The sequence below is a fragment of the Podarcis tiliguerta genome (genome assembly GCF_965153285.1).
Source record: "Podarcis tiliguerta genome assembly, chromosome: 9".
Taxonomy (NCBI): domain Eukaryota; kingdom Metazoa; phylum Chordata; class Lepidosauria; order Squamata; family Lacertidae; genus Podarcis; species Podarcis tiliguerta.
Genome location: NC_139542.1, coordinates 485,664 through 512,271, shown reverse-complemented (window position 1 = coordinate 512,271; position 26,608 = coordinate 485,664). Strand labels below are relative to the sequence as shown.

The 26,608-nt window shown below is 54.9% G+C and overlaps 1 protein-coding gene across 3 annotated transcripts; it reads left to right on the top strand.

Moving 5' to 3' along the window:
* The first annotated feature begins 4,953 nt into the window (after positions 1-4,953).
* LOC310657564 (drebrin-like protein) lies at positions 4,954-25,987 on the top strand. Of its 3 annotated transcripts, none has more exons than XM_083398402.1 (14): positions 4,954-5,115; positions 13,388-13,440; positions 14,079-14,191; positions 15,563-15,637; positions 18,035-18,175; positions 18,663-18,740; positions 18,853-19,004; positions 20,875-20,929; positions 21,215-21,289; positions 22,153-22,273; positions 23,826-24,566; positions 25,413-25,498; positions 25,584-25,641; positions 25,731-25,987. In XM_083398402.1, exons 1-14 carry the CDS (start codon positions 5,024-5,026, stop codon positions 25,811-25,813), a joined length of 1,923 nt encoding a protein of 640 aa, XP_083254528.1. In that variant the 5' UTR covers positions 4,954-5,023; the 3' UTR covers positions 25,814-25,987. The 3 variants fall into 3 exon arrangements, with proteins under 3 accessions (XP_083254528.1, XP_083254530.1, XP_083254529.1); XM_083398403.1 differs by having other exon boundaries at positions 4,977-5,115; positions 11,674-13,440; XM_083398404.1 differs by lacking the exon at positions 21,215-21,289.
* Positions 25,988-26,608: the final 621 nt, after the last annotated feature.

Genomic DNA, 26,608 nt, shown 5'->3' with positions numbered 1-26,608 from the left:
CCCCCTGCAAAAAGCATGATTCAGAATATCTCCCCAGTAAGGAAAACAATAACACAATAAAATGCAAAACAGCCGAAGCCGATTGTCCATTTGAAAAACCCAATTGAAATTATTTACTTTAATTAATTTGACAACATGTTAGTTAATTGGCTTAATTAATTTCGACAAGAAAGGAGGTTTTGACTCAACATCCGGAATAACTTTCTGACAGCAAGAGCTGTTCAACAAAGGAATGCCCCCCATATTAGATTATCCTGGGGGTCCCTTCCAACTCTCGGATCCTAGGATATTTGGCCTGCTTTTCAGTGCTGTGCCCCTCATTTTTTATTCTTACTTATATTTGGGCACGACTTCCTGTTCACACTATTACAACCATTCCCTCAGCCCCTTCATTTCTGCCTGTGCCCTGAATGATCTCCCCCTGCCTCTGTTCTGGGGGGGGGGGGAGGAGGGAACCCCCATTATGCTTGCGAAACTCCTTGAGCTGCCTCTCATTTGCCCAACTGCTTAGCTGAATCTGGCTCTCTGTTTGCATTTCTCTTGCCAAAGTTCCTGTTTATCCTCACTTGGGCATTTTGTAGAGAAAGAAGCCCTTTTTGGTCCTGTCGATTTGTTGACTTCTCCTTAACCACGCTGGCATCCTCTCGGACGCGCTGGCACTTTTCCCAATGAGTGACGGCTGCTCCAGCTGAGAGCCTATTGTGGTTTTGAAGAACCCGCAAGCATTCTGAAGAGATTTGCCCTTTCCCATTCCTTCTCGCCCGTCTTCTCCTTGGGCGAAGTGCCCTCTTTCAGACTCAAACCAGACCGTGTTCGCCTACTTGGCAATCGCTATATATTGAACTTGGCACCCAGGAACGCTTGTCCCTCGCATGGGGGGTCCTGGGTGCCACTTCTGGACATGGGGTGCCCCCCCCTCTGCTGGGTTCCCTGGCCGACCAGCCTGGAGCACAGCCTTTTAGGGCATCACAAAAGCTCGCCTCTTTATCACAGCTGGCACACATCTGTATTTGTCCAGCGTCTTGGCACGGCACAGGGGGGAGAAAGTGGACAGAGGAACATTCCTTTCCCTCTTGCCTCACACTAGAACTCACAGGCAATCCATGTGGGAAGATTCAGGACAGATAATAATAATATTGTATTTATATACCGCTCTATACCTGGAGGTCTCATGGCGGTTCACATTAAAAAGATCACACTATATAAAATAAAAATAAAAGCAATAACCCAATAATAACCCCCTCCCAAAAGAGCTATGTTTTAAAAGGGCATAGGATGTCAAACCGATCAACCAAAGGCCTGGTTAAAAAGAAACGTTTTTGCCTGGCTCCTAAAGGTGTATAATGAAAGCGCCAGGCAAACCTCCCTGGGGAGAGAAATCCATAGACAGGGAGCCACTGCAGAAAAGGCCCTGCTCTCATGTTGCCACCCTCTGGACCTCCCAAGGAGGAGGCACATGAAGAAGGGCCTCAGAAGATGATCTCAGGGTCCAGGTAGGTTCATATGGGAAGAGGCCGTCCTTGAGGTATTGCGGTCCTGAGCAGTTTAAGGCTTCAGAGGTCAAAACCAGCACTTGGAATTGGGCCCAGAAACTAATTGGTAGCCAGTGCAGTCAGACCAGAATCGGCGTAATATGCTCAAACAGTCTTGCTCCGGTGAGCAACCTGGTCGCTGAATTCTGCACCAGATGAAGTTTCTGAACCATCTTCAGAGGCAGCCCCACGTAGAACGCATTGCAGTAATCTAACCTTGAGAGCATAGACAACAGTAGTTAGGCTCTCCCTGTCCAGACAGGGGCTTAGTTGGGCCACCAACCGAAGCTGATGGAAGGCACTCTGGGGCACTGAGGCCACCTGAGCCTCGAGCGACAGCAAAGGATCCACGAGGACCCCCAAGCTACGAACCTGCTCCTTCAGAGGGAGGGTAATCCCATCAAGCGCAAGTGACCTCTCAGCCATCTGGTCTAAAGTCCTTCTTATCGCAGCACAGAGTTAAACCATGGAACTCCCTCCCACAAGAGGCAGTATTGGCCACCAAGACAGATTGCTTTTTAAAAGGATTAGACAAATTCATGGAGGAGGAGATGACTATCAATGGCACCTAGCTAGGATGGGCCTGTTCTGCTTCCACTGTCAGAGGCAGAGCCAGTAGACCTGAAGGAGTGTCTCTACCCCCATTGTTCTGCCCAGACACTGAGGTCCAGCCTGAGGGCCTTCTGGCGGTTCCCTCCCTGCGAGAAGTGAGGCTACAGGGAACCAGGCAGAGGGTCTTCTCGGTGGTGGCGCCCACACTGTGGAACGCCCTCCCACCAGATGTCAAAGAGAAAAACAACTACCGTATTTTTTGCTCTATAAGACTCACTTTTCCCCTCCTAAAAAGTAAGGGGAAATGTGTGTGCTTCTTATGGAGCGAATGCAGGCTGCGCAGCGATCCCTCTTGCTGTTCTGGCTTCTGGGATTCAGAATTATTTTTTTCTTGTTTTCCTCCTCCTCCAAAAACTAGGTGCGTCTTATGGTCTGGTGCGTCTTATAGAGTGAAGAATATGGTACCAGAATTTAGAAGACATCTGAAGGCAGCCCAGTTTAGGGAAGCCTTTAATGTTTGATGCATTACTGTATTTTAATATTTTGTTGGAAGCTGCCCAGAGTGGCTGGAGAAGCCCAGCCAGATGGGCGGGGTATAAATAAATGATGATGATGATGATGATGATGATGATGATGATTCTCTTTGGAGACACTCTTTGCTACAACTCTTCCTTCTCTGCACGGCTCTGAATGGACCTGCTGAGGTTCTGCAGGCTTTTCCGGTCAGGGACAGGCAGCTTGGACCGCCCCCCCCCCCAGCCTCAGGCCTCGCCCCCCCCTCTTTTCGCAGGGAGACTGGAGTCTTGAGGGGCAAGATATATTTCACCCTCTCCTGGGGTTTGGAAGCAGATTTCATTGCCAAATAAGGGAAGGGGGAGAAAGCAGGCAGCCACCCCCCCCTTTGCCAGGCCTGGAGAAGGAGGGAGGGGGGAGGCCACCAGCAGGCAAGAGATGGAGGGGGGGCTCTGAGAGAGCCTGTGGCCAACTTCCTTATGAAGAAAAGATTTCAGTGGATAATTTAAGGAAGGAAAAAGAGGGAGGGAGACTCAACAGGACGGGGCTCCGTGGGTGTCCAGAGCACTGTGTCTCAAAATACCCCAAAGTGGGATGATTCCCCCAAACCTGACAGGCAGTTTTGCTCAAAAAGAAAGGGACTGAACAGGAGCTGAACAGATGCCTCTTCTGGGAAACTTGCAAGCGGGATTCCAGCCCAAGAACCTTCTCCTCTCCTGTAGTTTCCAGCAACTGCCCCCCACCCCGTTCGACAGCTCTCTCCCCCTCCAGGAATTTGTCTAATATTCTTTTAAAGCCATCTAGGTTGGTGGTCATGGCTGGCTCATGTGGGAGGGAGTCCCACAGTCTGCGTTGCATGAATAAGTACCGTATTTTTCGCTCTATAAGATGCACTTTGTCCCTCCTAAAAAGTGAGGGGAAATGTGTGTGTGTCTTATGGAGCGAATGCAGGCTGCGCAGCTATCCCAGAAGCCAGAACAGCAAGAGAGATCACTGCTTTCACTGCGCAGCGATCCCTCTTGCTGTTCTGGCTTCTGAGATTCAGAATATTTTTTTCTTGTTTTCCTCCTCCAAAAACTAGGTGTGTGTAGGGGCACCTGAGCCCTTTAAGGTTTGGCATGGGGGTCCGGGACTCATAGATGCCGCCAGGGTCTTCACTGCCCCTTTCTCCCCCCTCCAGGGCCGGATTGAGGTTTGACGAGGCCCTCAGCTACTGAAGGTAACGGGGCCCTTTCTATGTCCAGCTGTCCTTTGTCCACAACAAATTGTGGCTGTTTTTTATGTTGAATAGATGCTATATGGTCATTGATGGACCTAAGAGGTATCTCAAGCCATTTGCACATAACAAAATATGTATTTTATCAAAGTAATTGTTGAACTGAAATACAATTAAGAAGAAGTATCTCAAGCCCTTTGCCCATGTTGCCCTGCAACCAGTCCAGGCAGAATGTCGGCACCCTAAATATAGAAAGGAGCAAACCAGGGATATTTTAGGGAGCAGGCTAGCAGGCGGGGCCCATGACTTACATCACAGGAGCCTACACAACACAAAACACTGTCGCTGTGTGTAGGTTTTATTTTATTTGTTTTTTATCTTATGTTTTGGAAATGTACGTCCGGGTTTTTTCCTTTTAATTTTTTTTTTTGGGGGGGGCCCCAAGAGAGTGGGGCCTTAAGCTAGGGCTTGTTTAGCTTATACTTTACTTAAATTCGGCACTGGTGGGGGGTGGGCTTTGCAAGCTCACCTATCACATCAGAGTCTTCTTCCTTACACAAATCATAGAATCGTAGAGCTGGAAGGTACCCAGCGGTCATCTAGTCTAACCCCCTGCGGAGTGCAGGAATAGCAGAACAAAGGACCACCGTATGCAGGACTTCACGTGCGCACCGCCCTCCACGCCCACGCCCTTCACGCGGACGGCAAGCGGCTGAATCGCGACGGATGTGTATCAGGAGCACAATCACCCTTTGCGCTCCTCGTGCATCATCTTGACTCCTGCTTGCAGGGGGTCAGACTAGATGACCCCTGGGATCCCTTCCAGCTCGGCCATTATTGAGACTTTATGAACTGGAACCCAGAGCCGAGGCGCGGGCAAAATCCACGCATCTCCCGTGGGCGCCACGTCCAGGGGGCTGAGGCTCAGCTGGAAAGCAAGGCTGGGGCAGCTACTCCACTGCCCCACCCTCGAGGGGGCAGGCGGCAAAGGCGGCGGTGGCACCCGAGGACGGGACCCGCCTGGCAGAGATTCCCGGCTGCTTCTCCTCCTGCGCCCCGACGGGGCGGGCCAAAGGGAAGCTCCGATCCGGTCCCTCCCCCGGTGGGCTGGGGCTGGGGCGGGGCTGGGGGGGAGGGAGGTCCTTCCCTGGCTGCCGCCGCGCGGGGAGTCCGGCCGGCCGTCTGTGGGGCGCCGTCGGGGGTCGTCGAGATGGGCAGCGGCGGCGTCAACCTGGAGAAGCACAGCCTGGCGCTGCTAGCTGCCAAGGGCGACGTGGCGAGCGGGAGAGCGGCCGCCAGCTGGTGAGTGAGTGGGGGGCGCAGGGGGGCGTCGGGAGAAGCCCCGCGGGACCCACGTCGGGGGGCGGCTGGGGAGGAGGAGGGGGGCTTCCCAGGGCGCCCCTCTGGGTGCCAGCCCGCCCTGAGAAAGAAGGACGCCGCCAGGCGCAGGCCCGTTGGGTGCCCAGCCGCTGCCAGGCAGCCATGGGGAGCCTTTCGGGACGAGAGGAAGCCGGGAGCCCCGACGGGAGACTTGCACGCCCCCCAGCAGCTCCAGAAAGGCGGGGCTGCTGAGGTTGCCCCCTGGGATCGGGGCCCTACACTCCCCCTCCAAGAACGGGGAGGAGGAGGCAAGGCCGCCCCCTCCATGGAAGGCAGCTGGGGGTCGCCCCAAAGACCCGTCCAACGGGGACTCAGCAAAGGCAGCCTGTGCCCCAGCCTCGCCTTAGGCCGGGGCTCCTTCGCCAGCGTTTGCCAACCAGGTGCCCTCCAGGAGTTTTGGAACCTCCCATCCCAGAATCGTAGCATGGCAGGGCTGGAAGGGATCCCCAAGGACCATCTAGTCCAGCCCCAACCAGTGTGGGTCAGGGGTGATGGGAGTTGTAGTCCAAAGTGTCTGGGAGGCTCCCATAGGTTGGCAAAAGGCTGCAGTGGCATCTTGGCTAAATGACCTGAAATCGCAAACAAACCCCAAACAGAGGAAGGTCAGAGTGTCATGGCTGCTCCTTGGTCCTCCCCCCCCCCCCCCCGAATGGGAAGGGGGGAATTGAGGCTGCTGGGCGAGGAAGAGGGAGCCCCACGCCAGGCTGCCAGGGATGGGCAGGATTCAGTCCTTGGGGAAGGTGCCATCTTGCATGGGGATGGCATTGCCAGTGCAGGCTTGCCTAAGGGCCCATCTGTGCCAGGATCTTGTCCTTCTCAGGGTGGTGTCTGGGGAACCAGAAAGCAGGATCTTAGCCCAACAGAGCCCTGTGGCTAGTAGCCATGGGGAGCCTTATCTGGGTCATCCGGGACCCCCCACCTGCCCTGACTGCCTAGATATCCTGCCCACAGCCAGTTCAACCAATTCCGTTTTACTCACCTGAATTAGGGGGTGCATTTTGCCTCAGATGTTGGTGGGCGCCTTATAGATCCCTGGACCCTTTTGCACCCGGGGCCAGGAGCACACACATACCCCCCACTGGGCCTTCCCCACCCCCCTCTCAGGATCAGGCCCCTCAAGGACTCCTGGCACCTCTTGTTTTGGGTAAATGTCAGGTGCTCTTTGTCACCAGGTGATTAATCCCGGCTGGCCACCTGCCCTCACCTGGCGGCTGCTTAACTCTTCCCTTCCCAGCCGGCTCTGGCTTAATCCTGCCTCCAAGGACGTCCCTGGAGGAGATGGGGCCGTGGGGCTGGCTGTGGGGAGGGCGAGAAGGACACGGGTTATGAAACGGCTGTGGATTTTGGACTTCTTGTCCAACCTGCAGAAACCAAGGGGAGAGGCAGCTGGATCAGGCCAGATCAGTCTCATGTCCTCCAGGCAGCACAGTTATATAATCCTGGGGAGTGATGGGAATTGGGGGGGGGGGGGAGGCTGGCAGGAGACGTGGAGGAGGTGGTTTCTGCAGCTGGAGCAAAGATGCTCCCTTTTGCCACCTCGTTTTTGGGGGTCGCAGTGCGAGGTCTTCTGGGGCTCCTGGGTCCTAAATTTATATGTGTCTTGCATTTGTGCCCCCCCTTTTACTCCAAGGAGCTCCAGGGGTAATACATGGTTCTCCCCCCGCCCCCAATTAATCCGAACAACAACCCCAGACGGCTCAACTGACTAGTAAACTCAGACGAAACTCAAAGCAAAAATTTGCGGGGAAATGGGATGGTTATAGAAGAGATGTTCAAAAATACTGTACAAGAATAGTTTAGCATTCGAGTGATAAAGGAACTAAAAGGAGGCGGACAACAATTAAGGATTTATTATTATGCTTTCAGAATGTATTGGAAAATTTACATAGAAAGATTTATTGTTTTGTGTAGATTCAATTGTAAGAGAAAATGTATGCAAAGGGACTTGGCAGGAAGTCAAAGTTGAAGAAAAGATTTTGGAAGATGAAAGGGGGGAAAATATTTACTTTCATTATTATCATTTTGTGTGCGGGTGTCTGCACATACGTGTGTTTTTGTATGGAATGTTTGGGAGGAAATAAGACGGTAAATAACAAACTAAATATTGATGTATGTAATTTTTATTTCTTCATTATATTTAGTGGTAGTATGGCTGTATTGTTTTTTGTAACATAAAATCACTCAACAAAAATTATTTAAAAAAATAATAAAATCCTAACAACAATCCTGAGAGGTAGGCTAGGCTGAGAGGCAGGGACAGCTCCCAAGGTCACCCAGTGAGCTTCCTGGCAGAGTGGGGGATTCGAACCCGGGTCCCCCACAGCGGCATCGTGCTGGCTTTGCCCTCCACCCGCTTGCCTCTCCTGAGGCCTCCAGGCAGAGGCACTGTGTTTGCCTGCGCATGTGAGCGCATGTTGCGCGTGGAGTCCTCTCCTTTCTGCCCTGGGGGAGGCAGCGCTGCCTGTCTGCAGATACTCACCCCCCATGCCAGTGAAAGGGGGTGGGAATCTTTGGGGAGGGAAAGGGCAGCCCTAGACCAAGGCTCAGCTTCAGAATGGGGCTGGGCTTGGGGGGAGAGGGAGAGACCCAGTCCGATGGGTGGGGTACAAAGAATAAATTATTCTTCTTCTTATTTGCTATGGGCTGCCCAGGTGGAGGCAACTGGAACCCCCACCAGGAAGTTCTTAGCGGTGGAATCCAGCCAGGCTGGCTCTGGTTCTCAGCAACAAAAGAAGGCTTGCCTTACCTGCCCGGACAGGTGTTCCTCAGGTGTGTGGCTGTGCCTCTCCTGAGGAGGGCAGGGGCTTCTCTGGGTCTCTGTGAGGGTGGACTGCCCACTTTCTGGCAAGGACCAGCCGACCTGCCTTGCCTCCTCCCACCGACCTGAGAGATCTGGACGTGCCCTTCAGAGCTCAGGCTGCCAGCCCTGTTGGGAGCGCTCAGAAAAGAGCATCCCTGAGCATGTGCAGAATGCCTTTCCCTTCGGAGCGTGCTGAGGGAACCCCTGGGCCTGCTGCCTCTGGCTTTGTGTCCCAGGTGGCGGCAGGCAGGCGGTCTGGCCTTGTGGGGTGCCAACATAGGGGGCATTCAGGATCGCAATGGCCCCTTCGAGGCATTTGGTGCCTAGTTCAAATCCTGCTTGGGGTTTTCTGATGGGGACATCTAGTTGGCTCCCCGTGAGAACAGGATCCTGGACCAGTTGGATCACTGGCGTTTGAGGTGGCGGAGAGACCGCTCTTTGGCTCTGCTGGGAACCTGCCCTCAGGATCTTCCTCCTGACGTTTTTGGGGGCTTGCGGCGCCCTTGCAATGCCCCCCTTTTTCCTCCGAGAAGCTGGATTCTTCCCTAAGGGCCGAATCCCGCTTGCTCTCGGAAGAACGATCTTCCTAGGCAGACCAGAGGGCAGCGGTGTCCTTGCCCCCGCTTCTGGCCAGCTGGGGGGGCTCCAAGCCCCTTTTAGCCTTTCGTTTGAGGCTTCATCCTGCCTCAGCCAGAAGAGGGGCGTCAGCCAAGCCCCCCTCCCATTGCAGCATCCGTGACACACGTCTTATTTACCTATTGAAAAGAGCTGAAGGTGGCATGCGCCGTTCTCCATCCCCACAACAACCCTCAGTGAGCAGATTTGAACCCAGGTCCCAGCGCGACACAGTCACGCTGGATGTCTTAAGTGGCAGAGCTCAGCCTCTGGCTCCCGTGCCCTCCCCTTCTTCCCCGAATGTTTCGTGTCTGAGTGCCTGGGCTGGGTGTGCAGGCTGTAACAGGATCCGGTGCAGACAGGGAAGGAGGGCCGCAGGGGGGCTGGCAGAAGGTGCCGGAAAGCCTTTCATCCGCTGCCAGCCCCATCACCTCACCCTGATGCCCTGAAGGGGAGGCTGCACCCAGATGCAGAGTTATTGCTGGCAGTAGGAACTGTGGCGGGGAGGGGGGGGTTGTGGCCAGCAGTGGGGCCCAGCCCCACAGTAGGGGGGGAAGGATCTGGGGCGGGGGGGGGGGGTGTCTCAGTCAGTGGAGAAGAGAAGATTAACCAGCTGGAACAGGCCAGGGGCCCACCTAGTGCAGCATCCTGTTCTCACAGGGGCCGACCAGATGGGGAACCCGTAAGCAAGATTCGGACACAAGAGCCCCCTTCCCTCCTGGGGTTGCCAGGAACGGGCATTCAGAAGCATCACAGTGGAGGCAGACATCCTGGCTAGGAGCCATCCATACAATACGATTTTAGTCGTGTCCGCCTCTTCATGACCCCCTGGACCAGAGCACGCCAGGCCCTCCTGTCTTCCACTGCCTCCCGCACATTGGTCAAACTCATGCTGGTCGCTTCGAGAACACTGTCCCACCATCTCGTCCTCTGTCGTCCCCTTCTTCTTGTGCCCTCCATCTTCCCCAACATCAGGGTCTTTTCCAGGGAGTCTTCTCTTCTCATGAGGTGGCCAAAGTCTTGGAGCCTCAGCTTCAGGATCTGTCCTTCCAGTGAGCACTCAGGGCTGATTTCCTTCGGAATGGAGGGGTCTGATCTTCTTGCAGTCCATGGGACTGTCCCATACAGAACAATGAAATTGAAAAATCTACGTAAGACATTCAAAAACCCCTAAAAACTCTGAAACCCCATTTTAAAATACAATATATAGAGACTCCTTATACTGCATTTGGAACCAGAATTGCATTTGGGTAGAAACTGTTTCTCAGGCGGCTAGTCCTGGTCTTTATAACCCTGTACCTTTTTCCAGAAGGCAGAAGCTGAAAGAGATCATTTCCGGGGTGCGCACTATCCTGCGCTATCTCTGCCGCTTTCTTATGGCACCTGGAAGCGTAGATTTGATCTAAGGTGGGAAGAGTGCACCCAATAATTCTCTCTGCAGTCTTTACAACCCTGGACAGCATTGTTTTTTCCCTGGCCGTGCAGCTCCCAAACCACACACACAGACCATAAGTTAATACTCTCTCCACAATGCAATGGTAAAATGCCATCAACAGGTCCTTTGAGAGATTGTTTTTCCAGAGGATTCTCAGACAATATAACCTCTGCTGTGCTCTCTTCATCAGGTCTTTGCTGTTCTCTCCCCAGGTTAGGTCATCTCTCAACTCCATTCCCAGAAATCGAAACACCGAGACTTGTTCCACGCACTTCCCCTCAACAATAAGTGGCTGAATATTCAGTTTACACTTCTTAAAGTCCACAATAATCTCTTTTGTTTTCTTTAAGTTAAGGAGTAAGTTGTTTTTGTTTTTTGTTTTTAGCCCTCTCCTCCTCCATGAATTGGTCTAATTCTCTTTTAAAGCCATCCTTGCCGCTTGTGGCAGGGAGTTCCACAGGTTAACCTTGTGCTGCACGAAGAAGGATTTTCTCCTGTCCTGAATCGCCCAACCTCCAGCTTCATGGGACGTGCACCAGTTCTGGGAAGCCTTTTTCTCTCTGCGCTCTGTCCATGCTCCTCTTCTGGCCTTCCCCCTGAGCCAAACAGCCCCAAATGCCTCCATCTTTCCTTATGGGTCTTCTGCCCCACCGTTTTTCTCCTGGGAGGGGGCTGGGAGGCAACTGTGTGCCCAGACCAGGGCCTGGACCTGGGGAGAGGGGCTTCCCGGGGGGGGGGCTGCATCCCTCGTGGCTCCTTCCAGAGACCAGGCAGGCCTGCTGGGCTTCCCCTGCCCCCCTGCCTGCCCCATTGTGCTCCTGGGGGGGGGATTGTTCTGGAGAGGATGTATTTCCTCTCATTCAGGTCCAGATGCTGGAAGGGGGAGGGGCTGCTCCCTCGGCAGAGACCTATAGGAAGTCAGGGCGGGGGAGGGGGCAGTTAATTGGTTGGCTTAATTAATGAAGTGCATGGGTCTCCCCCTTCTCACTTAATCCCCACAACGACCCTGCGAGGTGGGTTAGGAATTTCAACAGAACAATTTATCAAAAATACATCATCCTCATTCCCCCCCATTTTCCCCCTCCCCCCTCCCCTAAAAGGGGGGGGGAACCCTCCCCCCCCAGACTTCCCTCATCCCCTCTCTCTGGTTTCTCAGCACATTTTATTCTCTGCATATTATAAAATTGTAAAGTTCCGTCATTAATCTATCAATATGTTACCAATAAAAAAAATTGTGTATGTTTATTCCAAACCTGCCAAGGAGTCCAGTTAATAATAATAATAATAATAATAATAATAATAATAATAATAATTTATTATTTATACCCTGCCCATCTGGCTGGGCTTCCCCAGCCACTCTGGGCGGCTTCCAACAAAATATTAAAATACAATAATACAGTTCATTATGTTGTTTCTTTAAGTACTTTGTAAAAGGTTCCTATTCTTCTTTAAAGTCACAGTTGTCCTTGTCACGTAGATTGTGTGTCAGTTTCGTCAATTCTGCGTAATCCATCCGTTTCTCTTGCCACAGTTCTTTGGTGGGGATTTCCTCGTTCTTCCATCCTTGTGCTATTAAGACTCTTGCCGCCGTTGTCTCATACATGGAGATATTTCTGAATTTCCTTGGCAGGTCTTTTCCTACAATCCCTGGGGGAGACCATTTCGGAGCATGGTGGGCCCCCAAGCTATCCTGGCTCCGGCTGCGGCCTCTCCTCTCCGCAATGGGCGCATCCTTTTGCAAGACTGTCGGCCAGCAAGCCTTGCGACATCCTCCTGCGATGCATTCCGTACATTAACGATGTGCTGCTTGAGAAAGGATTTCCGCTGCCAGATTGTTTGGATACCCAAAGCTCCTTGAGACTTTGCTCGCTGCCTCCCCCTCCCCTCCTGGGCTCCATCTGTGGCTGCCTTAGGAGGCACATAGGCGCATGGATCCGGCCCCCTCTTCTCACTGAGGCCAAGCAGAGGCCCCCAGGGGAAGCCCCAAGCAGGATTCGCACACAAGACCCCTCTCCCCTCCTGTGGTTCCAGCAGCTGACTTTCCAAAGCCTTGCTGCCTTTGACCATGGAGGTAGAGCCCAGCCATCGTGGCAGCTAGGAGCTGTTAGTAGCCGGATCCCCTCCATGGATTTGTCCGTCTTTTGTCATTCGTTTCTTCTTCTCCTTCTTGGAATTAATTTTTATTTGATTTTCCGAAATATAAACATACAACCAAAACAGTTCCCAATCTTAATTATTGAGATTACTCTGAATCGCCTGACTGCCCCCCCCGTCCCTTCCACGCATCCTATCAAATTTATTTTCAACTGCATATCAATTCTTCTGCAATTTTTCATCTTCCTAAATTATCTACAGTCATACCTCATGTTACGTCCACTTCATGTTACGTTCTTTCAGGTTGCGTCCCGTGGCGACCCAGAAGTAGCGGAAAGGGTTACTTCCGGGTTTTGTCGCCCGCACATGCGCGGAAGCGCGAAATGACATCACACGCATGCGCAGAAGAGGCAAGTCACAACCCATGCGTGCGCAAATGCGCCGCTCCAGGTTGCGCTCTTTTCATGTTGCGAACGGGCCTCCGGAACGGATCCCATTCACAACCAGAGGTACCACTGTATGTAAAGGTAAAGGGACCCCTGACCGGAAGGTCCAGTCGTGGCCGGCTCTGGGGTTGCGGCGCTCATCTCACTTTACTGGCCGAGGGAGCCGGCGTACAGCTTCCGGGTCATGTGGTCAGCATGACTAAGCCACTTCTGGCGAACCAGAGCAGCGCATGGAAACGCCGTTTACTTTCCCGCTGGAGTGGTACTTATTTATCTACTTGCACTTTGACATGCTTTCGAACTGCTAGATTGGCAGGAGCAGGGACCGAAGAACTGAAGCTCACCCCGTCACGGGGATTCGAACTGCCAACCTTCTGATCGGCAAGCCCTGGGCTCTGGTTTAAGCCACAGCGCCACCCGCGTCCCTAGAGACTACCATACACTGCGTTTAAAACCAAAATCGCATTTGGGTAGAAACTGTTTCTCAGGCGGCTAGTCCTAGTCTTTATAACCCTGGACCTTCTTCCAGAAGGTAGAAGCTGAAAGAGATCATTTCCGGGGTGCGCACTATCCTGCGCTATCTCTGCCGCTTTCTTATGGCACTGCCTGGAAGCGTAGATTTGATCCAAGGTGGGAAGAGTGCACCCAGTTATTCTCTCCGCTGTCTTTACAACCCTGGACAGCACTGGGTTTTCCCTGACCGTGCAGCTCCCAAACCACACACACAGACCCTCGGAGCTCCCTTCCAATTCTGCGATTCTGTGCTTCTATAATGGGACATCCTTCTTTCTGTCTCCTGCCCAGGGCCCTCTTTTCCTACGATAAAGCCAACGAGCTGAAGCTCCTGGACTCTGGAGGTAAGACTTCGAAGCCCCTGGATAATTCTGCAACCCGTGGCTCTTCTCCCGTGTAGGGACCAGGGACGCCGTCTCTCAGGGACTTCTCTGCAAGGCCCTGGCCCTGGACCCGGGCTGCGCTGGGTTGCCTCTGGCGGGGGCCAGCAGGTGCAAACCTTTGCAGAGCTCCCGGAGCCACCTTGGAGCCAGCACCTCTGGCCCTCCATTGTGGCAGGGAGGCCCCAGGGCCTGCTCAGCAATCCTGCCCTTTCTTCTCCTTCTAGAGGCAGTGAGTTCCGCAGGACCTGTTGTTCAGGATGCCGGTGTCTCTTGGGATGGGGCATTGCTGAGGGTTGTTTTTTTGTTCTTGTTGGGATCAAGATTTAATCTTGCAGGTGCTTAATTTTTGCCGTTACCGGTATTGACTTTTCTGTATTTTTAACGTTATTGTTTCATTTATATTGTATAATTATTTGTTACATGTATCTCAAATGAGGCTCACAAAGCATGTATACTTCTTGGGATGTTTTCATTTGCTTCTGGCTACTTTTGTTACATTTCTGAAATTCCGTAATTGAGCGTGGTTGAACTATGGAAAGATGTGAAGGTGATTTTGACGTTTGCTCCTTCCCTCTCCCCCCCCCCACCTCCCTTTCCAGCCGGGGGTCCCAATGAGCTGGCCAGGCGCTTCCAGAGCGGCAGCGTCATGTACGGCCTCTGCCGCCTCCCAGATGCCGCCACGGGGCAGCAGCACGTGGTCCTCATCAGCTGGGTGAGCCGGGGGGCTGCCTGGGCACTTCCAGGGGGTCTTCTGCAGGAGGGCATGTGGGTCCCCCTTGCAAAGAGGGGCCACACAGAAAAAGGGCTTTTAAGCTTGTGAATAAATGACTGGAGTGTTCAGGGTGAGCCAGGGGCGCCAACGTGCCCCCCACATTGAGGGGGCCCAGCGTCACGTGACCCATCCCGACCCTGCCCGGCATGCCAGCGCTCACCCAGGGACAGCGTAGGATGGCGGCCCCCTCAATATTGGGAGGGCTCGGCCCCCTGCCCAGAAATATTGAGAGGACTGAAGCCCCTTCCGCCCCCTATAGTTGGCGTTCCTTGGGGTGAGCAGTATGCTGATGACCAAGACTTCTTCACGCAGTTAGACTATGGAACTCCTTGCCACAGGAAACAGAGGAGGGGAGAGGGTTGCCCTTGGGCCCAGATCCTGTTTGCCTGCAAGTTTCCCATCTGGTTGGCCACTGTGAGGACAGGATCCTGGACCGGCTGGTCCTCCGTGGGCCTGATCCGGCAGGCTCTTCCCACGTTTCCCCGTTCCCGTGCACAGCCTCTGCCTACATCGGGGGAACCGCAAAGCCGCTCTCCTCCCCAGTGGGCTCAGAGACTGGGGGGTGGGTTGTGGGGGGTGGTTGCTGGGATCTGGCTGGACTCCCAGGGGTGACAACCCCCCCACCCTACTTGCTACTTCCTGCCAGGCTCCTGGGAGGGGGGGGGGTGTCTCCTGGAAGAGAGCCACACAAGACCCAGGAACCTCCTTATCTGGCTCCTCCTCTTGCTGCCCGCTCTTCTGCCAAGCGCCAGGGTCTTCGGAAACCCCAGCGGTGAATTTTGCAAAGGGGTCAACCTCCAAATGATCTCCTCTGCGGAGGAACAGGGCTAACGGGCATGTGCAGAGTGCACGCCCCCCTTCGCGGTTGCCATCGGATTCCACACATCGGATTCCAGGCGCCCCCAAGGGAAACCCGTGAGCAGGATCCAAGCACAAGAGGAACTTTTCCCTCTTGCAATTTCCAGCAATTGGCATTCAGAAGCATTTCAGAGCCATTAGTGGCCCAAACTGCTTAGCCCTTTCCTGATCCAAAATGTCCTGGATTTTATGACGGGAATCTCAAAGGCCATCCAGCCCAACCCGCTGTGGATGCAGAAACCCCTCTTCCTACGCCCGCCTTCCTCTGGGCGAAGCAGAGCCCCCTTCTTTCCCTTCCCTGCCTTGCCAGGAATTTCTCGGTCTGGGCAGCGGCACTGCAGGCGGCAGGCCAGCTCCCTAGATTTGGGGCCCTCTCTCTTTAAATCCCGCTGCTTTGCCCGAGGGCCTTCGGGGAAAGGTGTCTGAACTTCTGCCCCTTCTCTTTGGCACCAGGTTGGCGAGAAGGTCTCGGAGCAGCAGAAGCAGGCCTGTGCTGGGCACCTGCCGGCCATCCGAGCCTTTTTCAAGGTGAGCCGCCAGCATCCATCGGAAATGGCCGTTTCCCCTGGGTGGGGAGCGAGGAAGGGGCTGCCCCAGACCTCCCTGCCTGCCCCCCTCGCTGCCTGCCAGAGTCAGTTTTGGACAAGTCCCTCGCTTTATGCGCCCCTCGCCCAGCTTGTCCGGAGTTTTGGGCTGGGCTGCCATCAGTATGCCGATGACACTCAACTCTATCTGCTGATGGATGGCCATCCTGACTCGGCCCCAGACACACTGATCAGGTGCTTGGAAGCTGTGGCTGGATGGTTACGTGGGAGCCGGTTGAAGCTAAATCCTTCGAAGACAGAGGTCCTGTGGCTGGGTTGGGAGGACATGGGGTTGGGGGGCCAACTCCCATCTCTTGTGGGGGCGCAAATAGTGCCAGTGCCTTCTGTCAAGAGCTTGGGTGTAACCTTCAACGCCTCCTTTTCCATGGAGGTGCAGGTTGCATCCACAGCAAAGGTGGCATTTTTCCATCTCCGCCGGATTAAGCAGTTGGCTCCTTACCTCTCTCGCCCTGACCTAGCCACTGTGATCCACGCGACGCTCACCTCCAGACTGGATTATTGTAACTCACTCTATGTGCGGCTGCCCTTGAGACTGACCCAGAAACTCCAGAGGGTGCAGAATGCTGCAGCGAGACTCCTTACGGGGTCTTCACTGCGAGATCACATTCACCTGGTGCTATACCAGCTGCACTGGCTCCCGGTGGAGTACAGGATCAGGTTTAAGGTGCTGGTTTTAACCTTTAAAGCCCTATACGGCCTAGGACCCTCGTACCTACGGGACCGCCTCTCCTGGTATGTCCCACAGAAGACCTTACGGTCTGCAAACAAAAACATCTTGGAGGTCCCGGGCCACAGGGAGGTTAGGCTGGCCTCAACCAGAGCCAGGGCTTTTTCGGCTGTGGCCCCAATCTGGTGGAATGCTCTGTCACAAGAGACCAGGGCCCTGCGGGACTTGACATCTTTCCACAGGGCCTGCAAGACAGAGCTGTTCCACCAGGCCTTTGGCCAGGGCACAGCCTGACCCCCTCCTTTGGCAATCCTCACAGAACTCTAGCCCAATGGTTGCCATTAATTTGATTTGAACTGATTTTATAATGAAATCATTTTAGAATGTTTTATTATCTTACTGTTGTTAGCCGCTCTGAGCCCGGCTTCGGCTGGGGAGGGCGGGATATAAATAAAATATTATTATTATTATTATTATTATTATTATTGAGGATCCTGACCCCCACCCTGGGAGTGTGGGAAGGGGGAAGGCCTTGCCCCCTTTTTGATCCTCAAGAGGAGACAGCTGCTCCTCCAGCTCCTTGCTCTCTCTTCCCTCTCCCTGCCCCCCCCCAGCTTTGCCTCCCAGGCTTCCTCCTCGCAGCAGCCGGAAGGGACCCAGCTGCAAACATCTGGTTCCCAAGAGGCTCTACATTCCAGGAATCTGAGGCTGGAATGAGTTTTCTCCCAGGCTGCCATCCCAGACTCTCCCTCTATCGCCCCGGCAACTGTCTGGGCGGGAAGGGCTTGGGGAATTGGCAGGCTCAATGGCAAGAGGGAGGTGGGGGGCCCCCCCATGGCCCCTCTCACGCCACACCTTCTAGGCCAGGGGTAGGCAAACGAAGGCCCGGGGGTCAGATCCGGCCCAGTCGCCTTCTAAATCTGGGAATCTTAGTCCGGGAATCAGCATGTTTTTACATGAGTAGAATGTGCCCTTTTATTTAAAATTCATCTCTGGGTTATTTGTGGGGCATGGGAATTAATTAATATATTTTTTTCAAAATATAGTCTGGCCCCCCACAAGCTCTGAGGGATAGTGGACCGGCCCCCTGCTGAAAAAGTTTGCTGACCCCTGGTCTAGGCATTCCCAAAGTGTTGGGGGGGGGGGAGAAGGATCATGAGTTAGAATGCGCTGGCTGGGCAAAGGCTCCCCTTTGCCGCCTCATGCTTCCTAAGAGAATCGTAGAGTTCAGAGGGACCCCCAGGGGGCATCTAGTCCAGCCTCCAGGAATCGCAACTAAGGCACCTCTGACATGGCTCTCCATCCTCTTCAACGAAGGAGAACCCACCACCTTCTGAAGGAGTCTGTTCCACCGTCTCTTACCATCGGAACGTTTTTAATATTGAGCCGGAATCTCCTTTCTCGAAATTTGAACCCATCAGTTTTGGTCCTGCAAGGAACACACTCTGCACATGCTCACGGGCACTGCCACCTTCCCTGCCCCTTTTCCCTGCTCTCTTCTCGCTGGGCTGCCTCCTTCTCCGGCAGTTTCCCCTGGCCCCAATCCCTGGCAATGGAGGCCTGGATGTGCATTTGGGGATTGTGGCTGATGCTGTGTGCCCCCCCAGCCCCAGGTGAGAGTGCCCAGTGCTTCCCCTCTGCTCCCCCCTGCAGGAAGCCCGCCTGGTGGTGAAGGCGTCCCGAGCGGAGGAGGTGACCCAGGAGGGGCTGAGGCACTCGCTGCCCCTGGCTGCCCCGCCAGGAGGTCCCGAGGCCGCGAAGAAGGTGCCGCTGGGTGACCCTCAGGAGCTGGTGGTAAGGAGGAGCCGGGGGGGTCCCTCGGGTGGGGAGGGGCAGCCAGCGCCCCAGGGGATCGGGCCCGGCAGCTGGGGGAGCCTGGAGCACCCAGGAGAGAAGGGGTTTCCAAATGGCCTGTGTGTGCCAGCGGCCGGGGGATGGGCAGGTCGCCTCTCCCTGGCGCACATTGTGGCCCCTTGGCATCCAGACGCATCCCTTGCATCAAAGAATTGCAGAGTTAAAAGGGACACCAAGGATCATCTAGTCCAACCCAAGATTGCAGGGGGTTGGACTAGATGACTCTTGGGGTCCCTTCTAATCCTTCGATTCTATTTAATCCGCACGACAACCCTGAGAGGTGGGTTAGGCTGAGGGGTAATGGCCGGCCACCAAGCAGGATTCAAATCCCCTCCGAGTGGAGAAATGAACCCTGGTTTCTCTTGGGTCCTAGCCTGGTGCTCTAACCACTGTGCCGCACTGCCTCTCCGCCGGTTCTTTCCCCCAGGGCACCAACTACAAGAAGACCAACCCAGCGCTGGAGATCCTCCGTACCAAGAGGGACTCCTTCTGGGCGCAGGCGGAGGTGAGAAGGGCACCCCTGGCACAGGGGCAGGGCAAACCCAGCTGCCAGGGGGGGTTGGGGTGGCCTTTTCTGCCCGGCCTGCCCTGACCACACAGCTGCTTGCGCCCCCCAGAGGGAAGAGGAGCAGAGGCGGGAAGAGGAGCGCCGCCGGGCGCAGGAGGAGCGGCGGCGCTGGGAACGGCAGCGCATGGAGGAGGAGCGTCGGGAGGCGGCCGAGAGGGAGCGCCGGGTGCAGGAGAAGGAGCAGCTGGTCCAGGAGCAGAGGTGGGGGCTCTGGGGGGGCTGCAGGGAAACGGGGGCTCTCCCATGTAGTGGTCAGGTGGGATTGCTATGAGGAATTATGAAATATGGAGCAAGCCATTGTGTCCGCGATGAAAGCACAGCGTTGACTGGGTTTGATTCATTGACAATCATTTCTGATCAAATCCCACAAGCCTCTACATCTTTGCTTTCTCTACACCTGACAGACAGGTGTCGGACACAGTTGCCGGCTGCTGCACCAGCCATCCTGGGCCATAAAAGATAGTAGGCAGTTTCTTCGATGTGCCCATCCTTGGTTGTGTTAATCTTCTTGTTGTTTAGTCGTTTAGTTGTGTCCGACTCTTCGTGACCCCCTGGACCAGAGCACGCCAGGCCCTCCTGTCTTCCACTGCCTCCCTCATGCTGGTAGCTTTGAGAACACTGTCCCACCATCTCGTCCTCTGTCGTCCCCTTCTCCTTGTGCCCTCCATCTTTCCCAACATCAGGGTCTTTTCCAGGGAGTCTTCTCTTCTCATGAGGTGGCCAAAGTCTTGGAGCCTCAGCTTCAGGATCTGTCAGGGCTGATTTCCTTCAGAATGGAGAGGTTGGATCTTCTTGCAGTCCATGGGACTCTCCAGAGTCTCCTCCAGCACCAGAATTCAAAAGCATCCATTCTTCGGCCATCAGCCTTCTTTATGGTCCAGCTCTCACTTCCATACATCACTACTGGGAAATACCGTATTTTTCGCTCCATTAGACACACTGGACCATAAGACGCACCTAGTTTTTAGGGGAGGAAAACAAGAAAGCAACGCAAAGCGCTCCTCCCTCTTCGCTCAGGAGGCTTTGCGGGGCTATCCCTGAAGCCAGGAGAGCAAGCGGAATCGGTGCACACCATTCCCTCTTGCCCTCCTGGCTTCAGCGAAAGCAAGCCTTCTGGCTTTGCCCCCACTTCCCGCAAGAGCTGCGCGCTCTTTAAAGGGAGCGCGGCTCTTGGGGGCTTTTCTGGGGTTTTCTTGAGGGCTTTTTCTGGGCAGCGATCCCGCTGGCTGTCCTGGCTTCTTGCTGGGCCGCGCTCAGCCTCTCCCAGGCAAGGGGAGCCTCCACCCCCTGCCCGGGAGGGGCTGCGCACGGCTAAGGTTCCCCCAAGAGCTGCGCCCTTCTTCCTCCTCGGGGAAAAGCCCCAAGAGCCACACACACGCTCCACACGGCTCTTTAAAGGGAGCGCTGAGCAGAGCCTCCCGCCTGCATTCGCTCCATAAGACGCACACACATTTCCCCTTACCTTTTCGGAGGGGGAAAATGCGTCTTATAGAGCAAAAAATACGGTGTCTCCTTACCATCCTTCCTCTCTGGTTTACTCCCGTTTATGACCACTGGAGTTTCCTAAATGCATTTCTTTAGTCCTCTTTTATTTACTCTGAATGCTCAAGTAGGAAATCAGCTCTTTGTAGTTAAAAGAATTTCTTCTGATCTGACTTTGTCCCACGTGGTTTTTTGAAATGCTCAGAGGAAATCTGATTGGTTCTTACGAACACTGTGTAAAAGTTCTTTTGTGAATAAAACGACCTGGGCCAAGGGTGGAGAGGAATTATTATTATACGCACTCTTCCGAGAGTCTTGCTGGTTCAAGCCTCTGTGTGTATTCTTATTATCAGAGTCCAATCCCTCTTTTACTTTGGGAATGCCTCACTCCCACCCTGGTATTGGCGGGGATGGAGGTGGAACACAGTGCAGTTGGACTGTGGAACTCCCTGCTGCAGGAGGCAGTGATGGCCTGAATTTCCTGAGGAGAGGATTTGGGGAAATTTACAGAGAATAAGGCTAGCAGTGGCGTCAAGCCACAATGGCTCTGCTGAATTTACGCCCCCCAAAACCCCTCATTTTCCTGCAGGAAACAACAGGCCCAGCAGGAGGCAGAGGAGCGCAGGAGGGAGCAAGCCCGATGGGTGAGTCAGACTGCGGCAGAATCCGCACCCGTGTGCACAGCCGATTGCTGCCTCAGCTTCCATGGGGAGGGTGGAGGCCCAGGGGGGGTTAAGCCTGGCCTCTTCCATGGGGCAGGAAGGTGACCCCAGAGGTCCAGAGTGCGGCTGCATGATCAACAGGTGGGGTTTAGCAACTGGCAGGCAGGAATCCCACAGGTGACATCTCCTCCAATGGGGGGAGAGAGGGTTTTCCTGTTGGGCAGGAGACCCTTGGCCCCCCCCTGACCCCCTGTCTCCCCCAAACAGGAGCAGCAGCAGCAAGAGCGAGAGAAGGCGCTGGCAGAACGGGGACCCCTGAGCGGCTCCGCTGAGAAGGCCACTGTGAGTGGACGGGGCAGGCCGGGATTTTGTCTCCCTTTTGCTGAAGATTCAGGGTGGATAAAAGCGCATAGTTTGCCTGTGGCACTCCCTCCCACAGGAGGGCGCGTTGAATTTTTTCACTGTCCCAAAATAAGGGTGCTCAAAAATTGTAACGTGACTTAGGAATTCAAAAGTTATTTTGCTAAAATGAATGTATTTTAGTTTTGCTGAGCAGGTAAAATGCAGATACAGTTGCATAGGATTCGTTAAAAACGATCACCAAGTACTTGTAATCATATTATAAATTAATATTTATTATTATTATTATTAAGCATTCATTGGCATTTTCAGAAGGTTAAGATTAAAACTCTTTGGTTTTCCAAAAGCAGTTTACGTGCCTCTTCATCAGACATCGACATACCAAGCTAAATATTGCCCAGTCGCAAAAGTAATGGCAAATTTGAATTCCTAATTCCCGAAAACATCTATTTTAAGATCCCTCAGTGAAAGAAAAATTGCAAAAAAATAAGTTTCACTCCCTAAAATGACACAGAATGCTTCTGAATTGGAAAGCACCGGAGGAGAGACTTGCTCTGGTGCTGATTCTGTTGGCAGCTTTCGCAGTCGGGTCCCTTATTTGGCCCTTCTGAAACCCGGATTCTGGGCTGGATGAGTCTCTGGCCTGATCCTGCAGGCTCTTTCTGTCCTTCTGCAAGGCGGAAGAGGGGCTTCCAGGGGGGGCCTAGCTGGCTTCCGCGGGGCACCCAGGCACCCGCCTCTCCTCCTGTGGCCCCCGGGCTCCTCCTCCTCCATGGGCCAGATCCTGCATTGGCCCCCTCCCTGCAAGGCCCCCCCAGCCAGTCCTCTTCTCCTCCTTCCCGCAGGAGGCGGCTGCGCTGGCCTCGCAGCGCCCCCACGACCCCCGAGACTTCTTCCACCAGAGGGAACGCTCCGGCTCGGCGGTGGGGGCCCCAGAGTCGCCTTCTCCCATGGGAGGCCGGCCAGGTGAGTGGGGGACCCCCCAACTTTATTGGGGCGCTTCCTTACAAAGGGGAGGGAGGGAGGTCCTGGCACTACCTTGAACGGAGGGGGCGGTGGGGGCTGCAAAAATGCGTCGAGAGTTGGGTGCGAAATGCCAAGCTGGCGTCTGTGGCTGGGGGGGAGGCCGTCTGTCTGGGATCCTTTGGCTGGGATTCCTGCGTTGCAGCGGGTTGGACTAGATGGCCTCTGGGGTTCCCTTTCAACCCTGCAATCCTATGGCTCCGGCTTAGGGACCAGGAAAATAGTGGGGTGGGGAAGATCCACAGGGGCTGCTGCCTGTCTCCTTTCTGGCTGCTACTGGTTCTCCCGATCCTCTTGCTCCAATCCAATAATTAAAAAAACAACTTTCCTGCTTTGAACCGAAAGTGGCAGCCTTGGCCGCCTCTGCAAGTCGCAGCTCTTCCTCATCTGTGAAATCTCCCTCTTGCTTAATTTAAGCCAGAAAACACGTTTCGCTTAGGAGGCAGAAAATACCGTATTTTTCACTCTATAGGACGCACCCGAGCAAAGGACGCACCTAGTTTTTAGAGGAGGAAAACAAGTAAAAAATATTCTGAATCAAATCAGTGTCGGGGCTGAAGGGGGAAGCCCGGGGTTTCCCCATAAAGCCCCACATCCCCAAGCTAGAACAACGAGACGCTGCGCAGCACCCCATCTCGCTGTTCTGGCTTCGGGGACAGCCTTTCAAGCCTCCGCAGGGCAGCGGGTGCCTTCACCCCACTGCCCTGCAGAGGCTTTGCGCAGCTAACCCCGAAGCCTTTGGAGCGCAGCGCAAGGTCCCGCTGCGCTCCAAAGGCTTCAGGCGGCTATCCCTGAAACCTGGAGAGCGAGAGGGGTCGGTGCGCACTGACCCCTCTCGCTCTCCAGGCTTCAGCGAAAGTAACGCGAAGCCTCCGGAGCGCGGAGGGAGTGCTCCCTCTGCGCTTCGGAGGCTTCCCGTTGCTATCGCTGAAGCCAAGGAGCCTGCATTCGCTCCATAGGACGCACACACATTTCCCCTTCATTTTTGGAGGGGAAAAGTGCGTCCTATAGAGCGAAAAATACGGTACTTTCCCCCACCGCATCTGCCCAGCACCCGGCCGGAAATCTTTCCAGAAAGTTTTGGGTTGCCGTATTTTAAAGAGCAAAAGAGGACGCTGTGAAGACTCTCGTTTTCAATACAGAGCAGGCACCCCCAAACTCGGCCCTCCAGATGTTTTGGCACTCCAACTCCCATCATCCCTAGCTAACAGGACCCCAGCAGTCAGGGATGATGGGCTTTGTAGTCCCAAAACATCTGGAGGGCAGGTTTGGGGGTGCCTGCTAGAGAGGCTGTGATCTGTTGCGGGGGGAGAAGAGGAAAGCAAGTCTTCAACCCCCAGTTATGTCTCATCCAAAAAGTCTAGCTGGAGAGATTTGGGCAAATTTTAAAAATCCACCCAGACAGAAATTTTGCCCCGGAAAAAGAGGATGTGTCGCAGAAAACAAGGACACATGGCAAACCTATAATTTTGTGTCTCTTTTCCCCTCGGATCAGGACCGCCGCGACGCCCTTTCCTCCGCCACCAGCGCAGCCTGACGGAATCGGCCTACATCTTCCGGGGGCCGGATCCTGCCCCTGCCAGGCGCCCGTCCGGAGACTTCTTGCCCTCCCCTCGCTCCCCACAGGCGGCCCCTCTTCCCAGCCCCCGTCTCCCCAAAACCCCACCTGCCAGGAACCAGGACCCTGAGCCCAGAAGCCCCCCACCTCCGGCCCTGGAGAGCAGGACCCCCCTCGCCACCTCCCCGCCTGGGGGGAGCCCGACCCCACTCCTGGCACCTGCCCTGCTGGACTCAGGGGACCCTGCCAGGACCCAGCCGCTTGCTGAGGCCTTGGCCCCCCCGGAGGCGCTCAGGGGACCCCCACCCTACAGTCTGCCAGCAGAGTCTGGCCCCCAGCCCCCTTTCGCCCCGCATGGGGCAGAAGGGACCCCCTGGATCGGCCACAGTGATGGCATGGAGTCGCCCCCCCTGGGCAGCACCCCCCGGGCAAAGTCCCCACCTCCAGCCCACGTGCCCCACAGCCTCCCCACGGAAACGGGCTCAGCGGGGTCCTCTGCCCGGGGGGCAGCTTCTCCGCTCGGCAGCCCCCCTGAGGAAGCCCTGCCCCACGCTGAGGCCAGGGACCTTGCCTCCTTCCGGGGCCCAGATCTCGGAGGGCTCCCCACGACCGGTCCTCCTGAAGCCGTGGATGGATGCGAGTTTGTGGCTCCCCCACTGGGAAAGGATCCTGCGACAGGTCAGAAACCATTCCCACCCCCCACGTAGGGGGCAGTGCAGTGCAAAAAGTCCACATTGCTTGCAGGATGCTGGAGTAGAAAGGGCCGGATCCTGCAAGCTCTTCCGCTGTTTCTCAGGAGAACCTTCGCTGGCCAAAACTGGCTGGAGACCCAGCCAGCCAAATAGACAGAGATTCTTGTTTTCTCAGGGCCAGATTTAGGTCTGATGTGGCCCTCAGCTCTTGAAGGTAACGGGGCCCTTTCTGTGTCCAGCTGTCCTTTGTTCACAACAAATTGTCGCTGTTTTTTTGTGTTGAATAGATGCTATCTGGTCATTTGTGGACCTCATAGGGATCTCAAGCCACTTGCACATAACAAAATATGTATTTTATCCAAGTAAAAAGCTTTTTATCTTATATTTTGTAAATGTACATCCAGTTGTTTTTTTCCTTTAGTTTTTTTGGGGCTCCCCAAAAGAGTGGGGCCCCAAGTATAGCTTGTTTAGCTTATACAGTCATACCTCTTGTTACGTTTGCTTCAGGTTGTGCGTTTTCAGGTTGCGTCCTGAAGCACCGGAAAGGGTTACTTCCGGGTTTTGCCGCTCGCGCATGCGCAGACGCACAAAATGACGTCACGCGCATGTGCAGAAGCAGCGAATCACGACCCGCGCATGCGCAGACGCGGGTTGCGTTCCTTTCAGGTTGCGAACGGGGCTCCGGAACAGATCCCGTCCGCACCCAGAGGTACCACTGTACGTAAATCCAGCCCTAGGTGGGGTGCCGAATTGGCGCGTGCCTTTTTCTTGGGGGGCGGGAAGGTTGGACGGCAGCGAGACCAGACTCTTCAGCCCCCTCTCCCCTTCGCAGACCCTCCGCCAGCACCTGACTCAGCCCCATACTCTGGGTTCAATGGCACATCCGCCTTGGAAGAGGAGAGCTGGCCCGCAGGGCAGGTAACACACCTGTGGGCAGGTGGGGCTTGGGGGCGGAAGAGAAGGGGGCTTGGGGGCTTTTTGCTCAGCGAGTCTCTGCTTCTAGGAGACGCCATCTGTTGAGGCCAAACTCCCCGCGGAATCAACCTGGGATCCCAGAGCAGGTGGGTTTCCTCTTCCCTCCCACCCCCTGGGTGATCTCAGTCCTATTCCAGCCCCCCCCCCAAATAAATCACTGCTTGTCTTTCCGCAGGTGGCAGCCAGGCCCCCCGAGCAGATTCCAGAGAGGAGGGCGAGGACCCCTCTCTGCCCACAGCAAGGGCTGGAGAAGACTAGTTCAAAGACTTATGTGGACCCCCCATGGACTCCATTCCGCCCCCCCCCCACCTGCTTGCTTTGGCTTCGATGAGCCCCCTCCTCACCTGCCCACAGCCATCTGCTGCCACCCCCCTCCCAGAAGCAACTCTGCCCCTGCTTTTGTCTTGCCCAATAAAGGAAAAGTGGAAAGCAGGTCTCTGTGGGTTCTCTGTGGGGCAGGACTGAGGAACGCCCCCCCCCCAGCCCACAGGGAATGAATTGGGAGGCAGGGGGAGAGCTGAGGGTGGAGGGAGGTTTTGCAGGGCTCCCCCCACCCTGAAGGGCATAGCCTATGGGGAGGCCGAGGGAGAGCAGTGGCCTGCAGACTGGGGGCTGTAACCCCCCAGGACTGGGGGCTGGGACTGTCTCCCCCTTTGAGCTCGTGCTGCAGCAGCTACAAAGGCGAATGTGATTCCAGGCTGCGTCGAGAAAAGTCAAGGGTCTTGAGATCAACGGAAGAAAGAGCATTGCTCTTTTCTGCCTTGGTCAGGCCGCAGCTGAGGTTCTGGGTGCCTCAGTTTAAGGTGGTTATGGACAAGCCGGAAGGAGGGAAACCAGGAGGACCAAGGCTCTGGAAACCAAGACGTATTAGGAATGGTTGAAGGAGATGGGTATGTTGAGCCTGGGAAAGAGGAGCTATGCTAGCTGCCTTCAAAACTCTGAAGGGCCAGCACACGGAAGACAGAGGAAGCTTGTTTCTCCTGCTCTGGAGGGCAGGATTCGAACCCATGGCTTCAAATCACTGTATTTTTTTGTGCCATAGGACGCACCTGA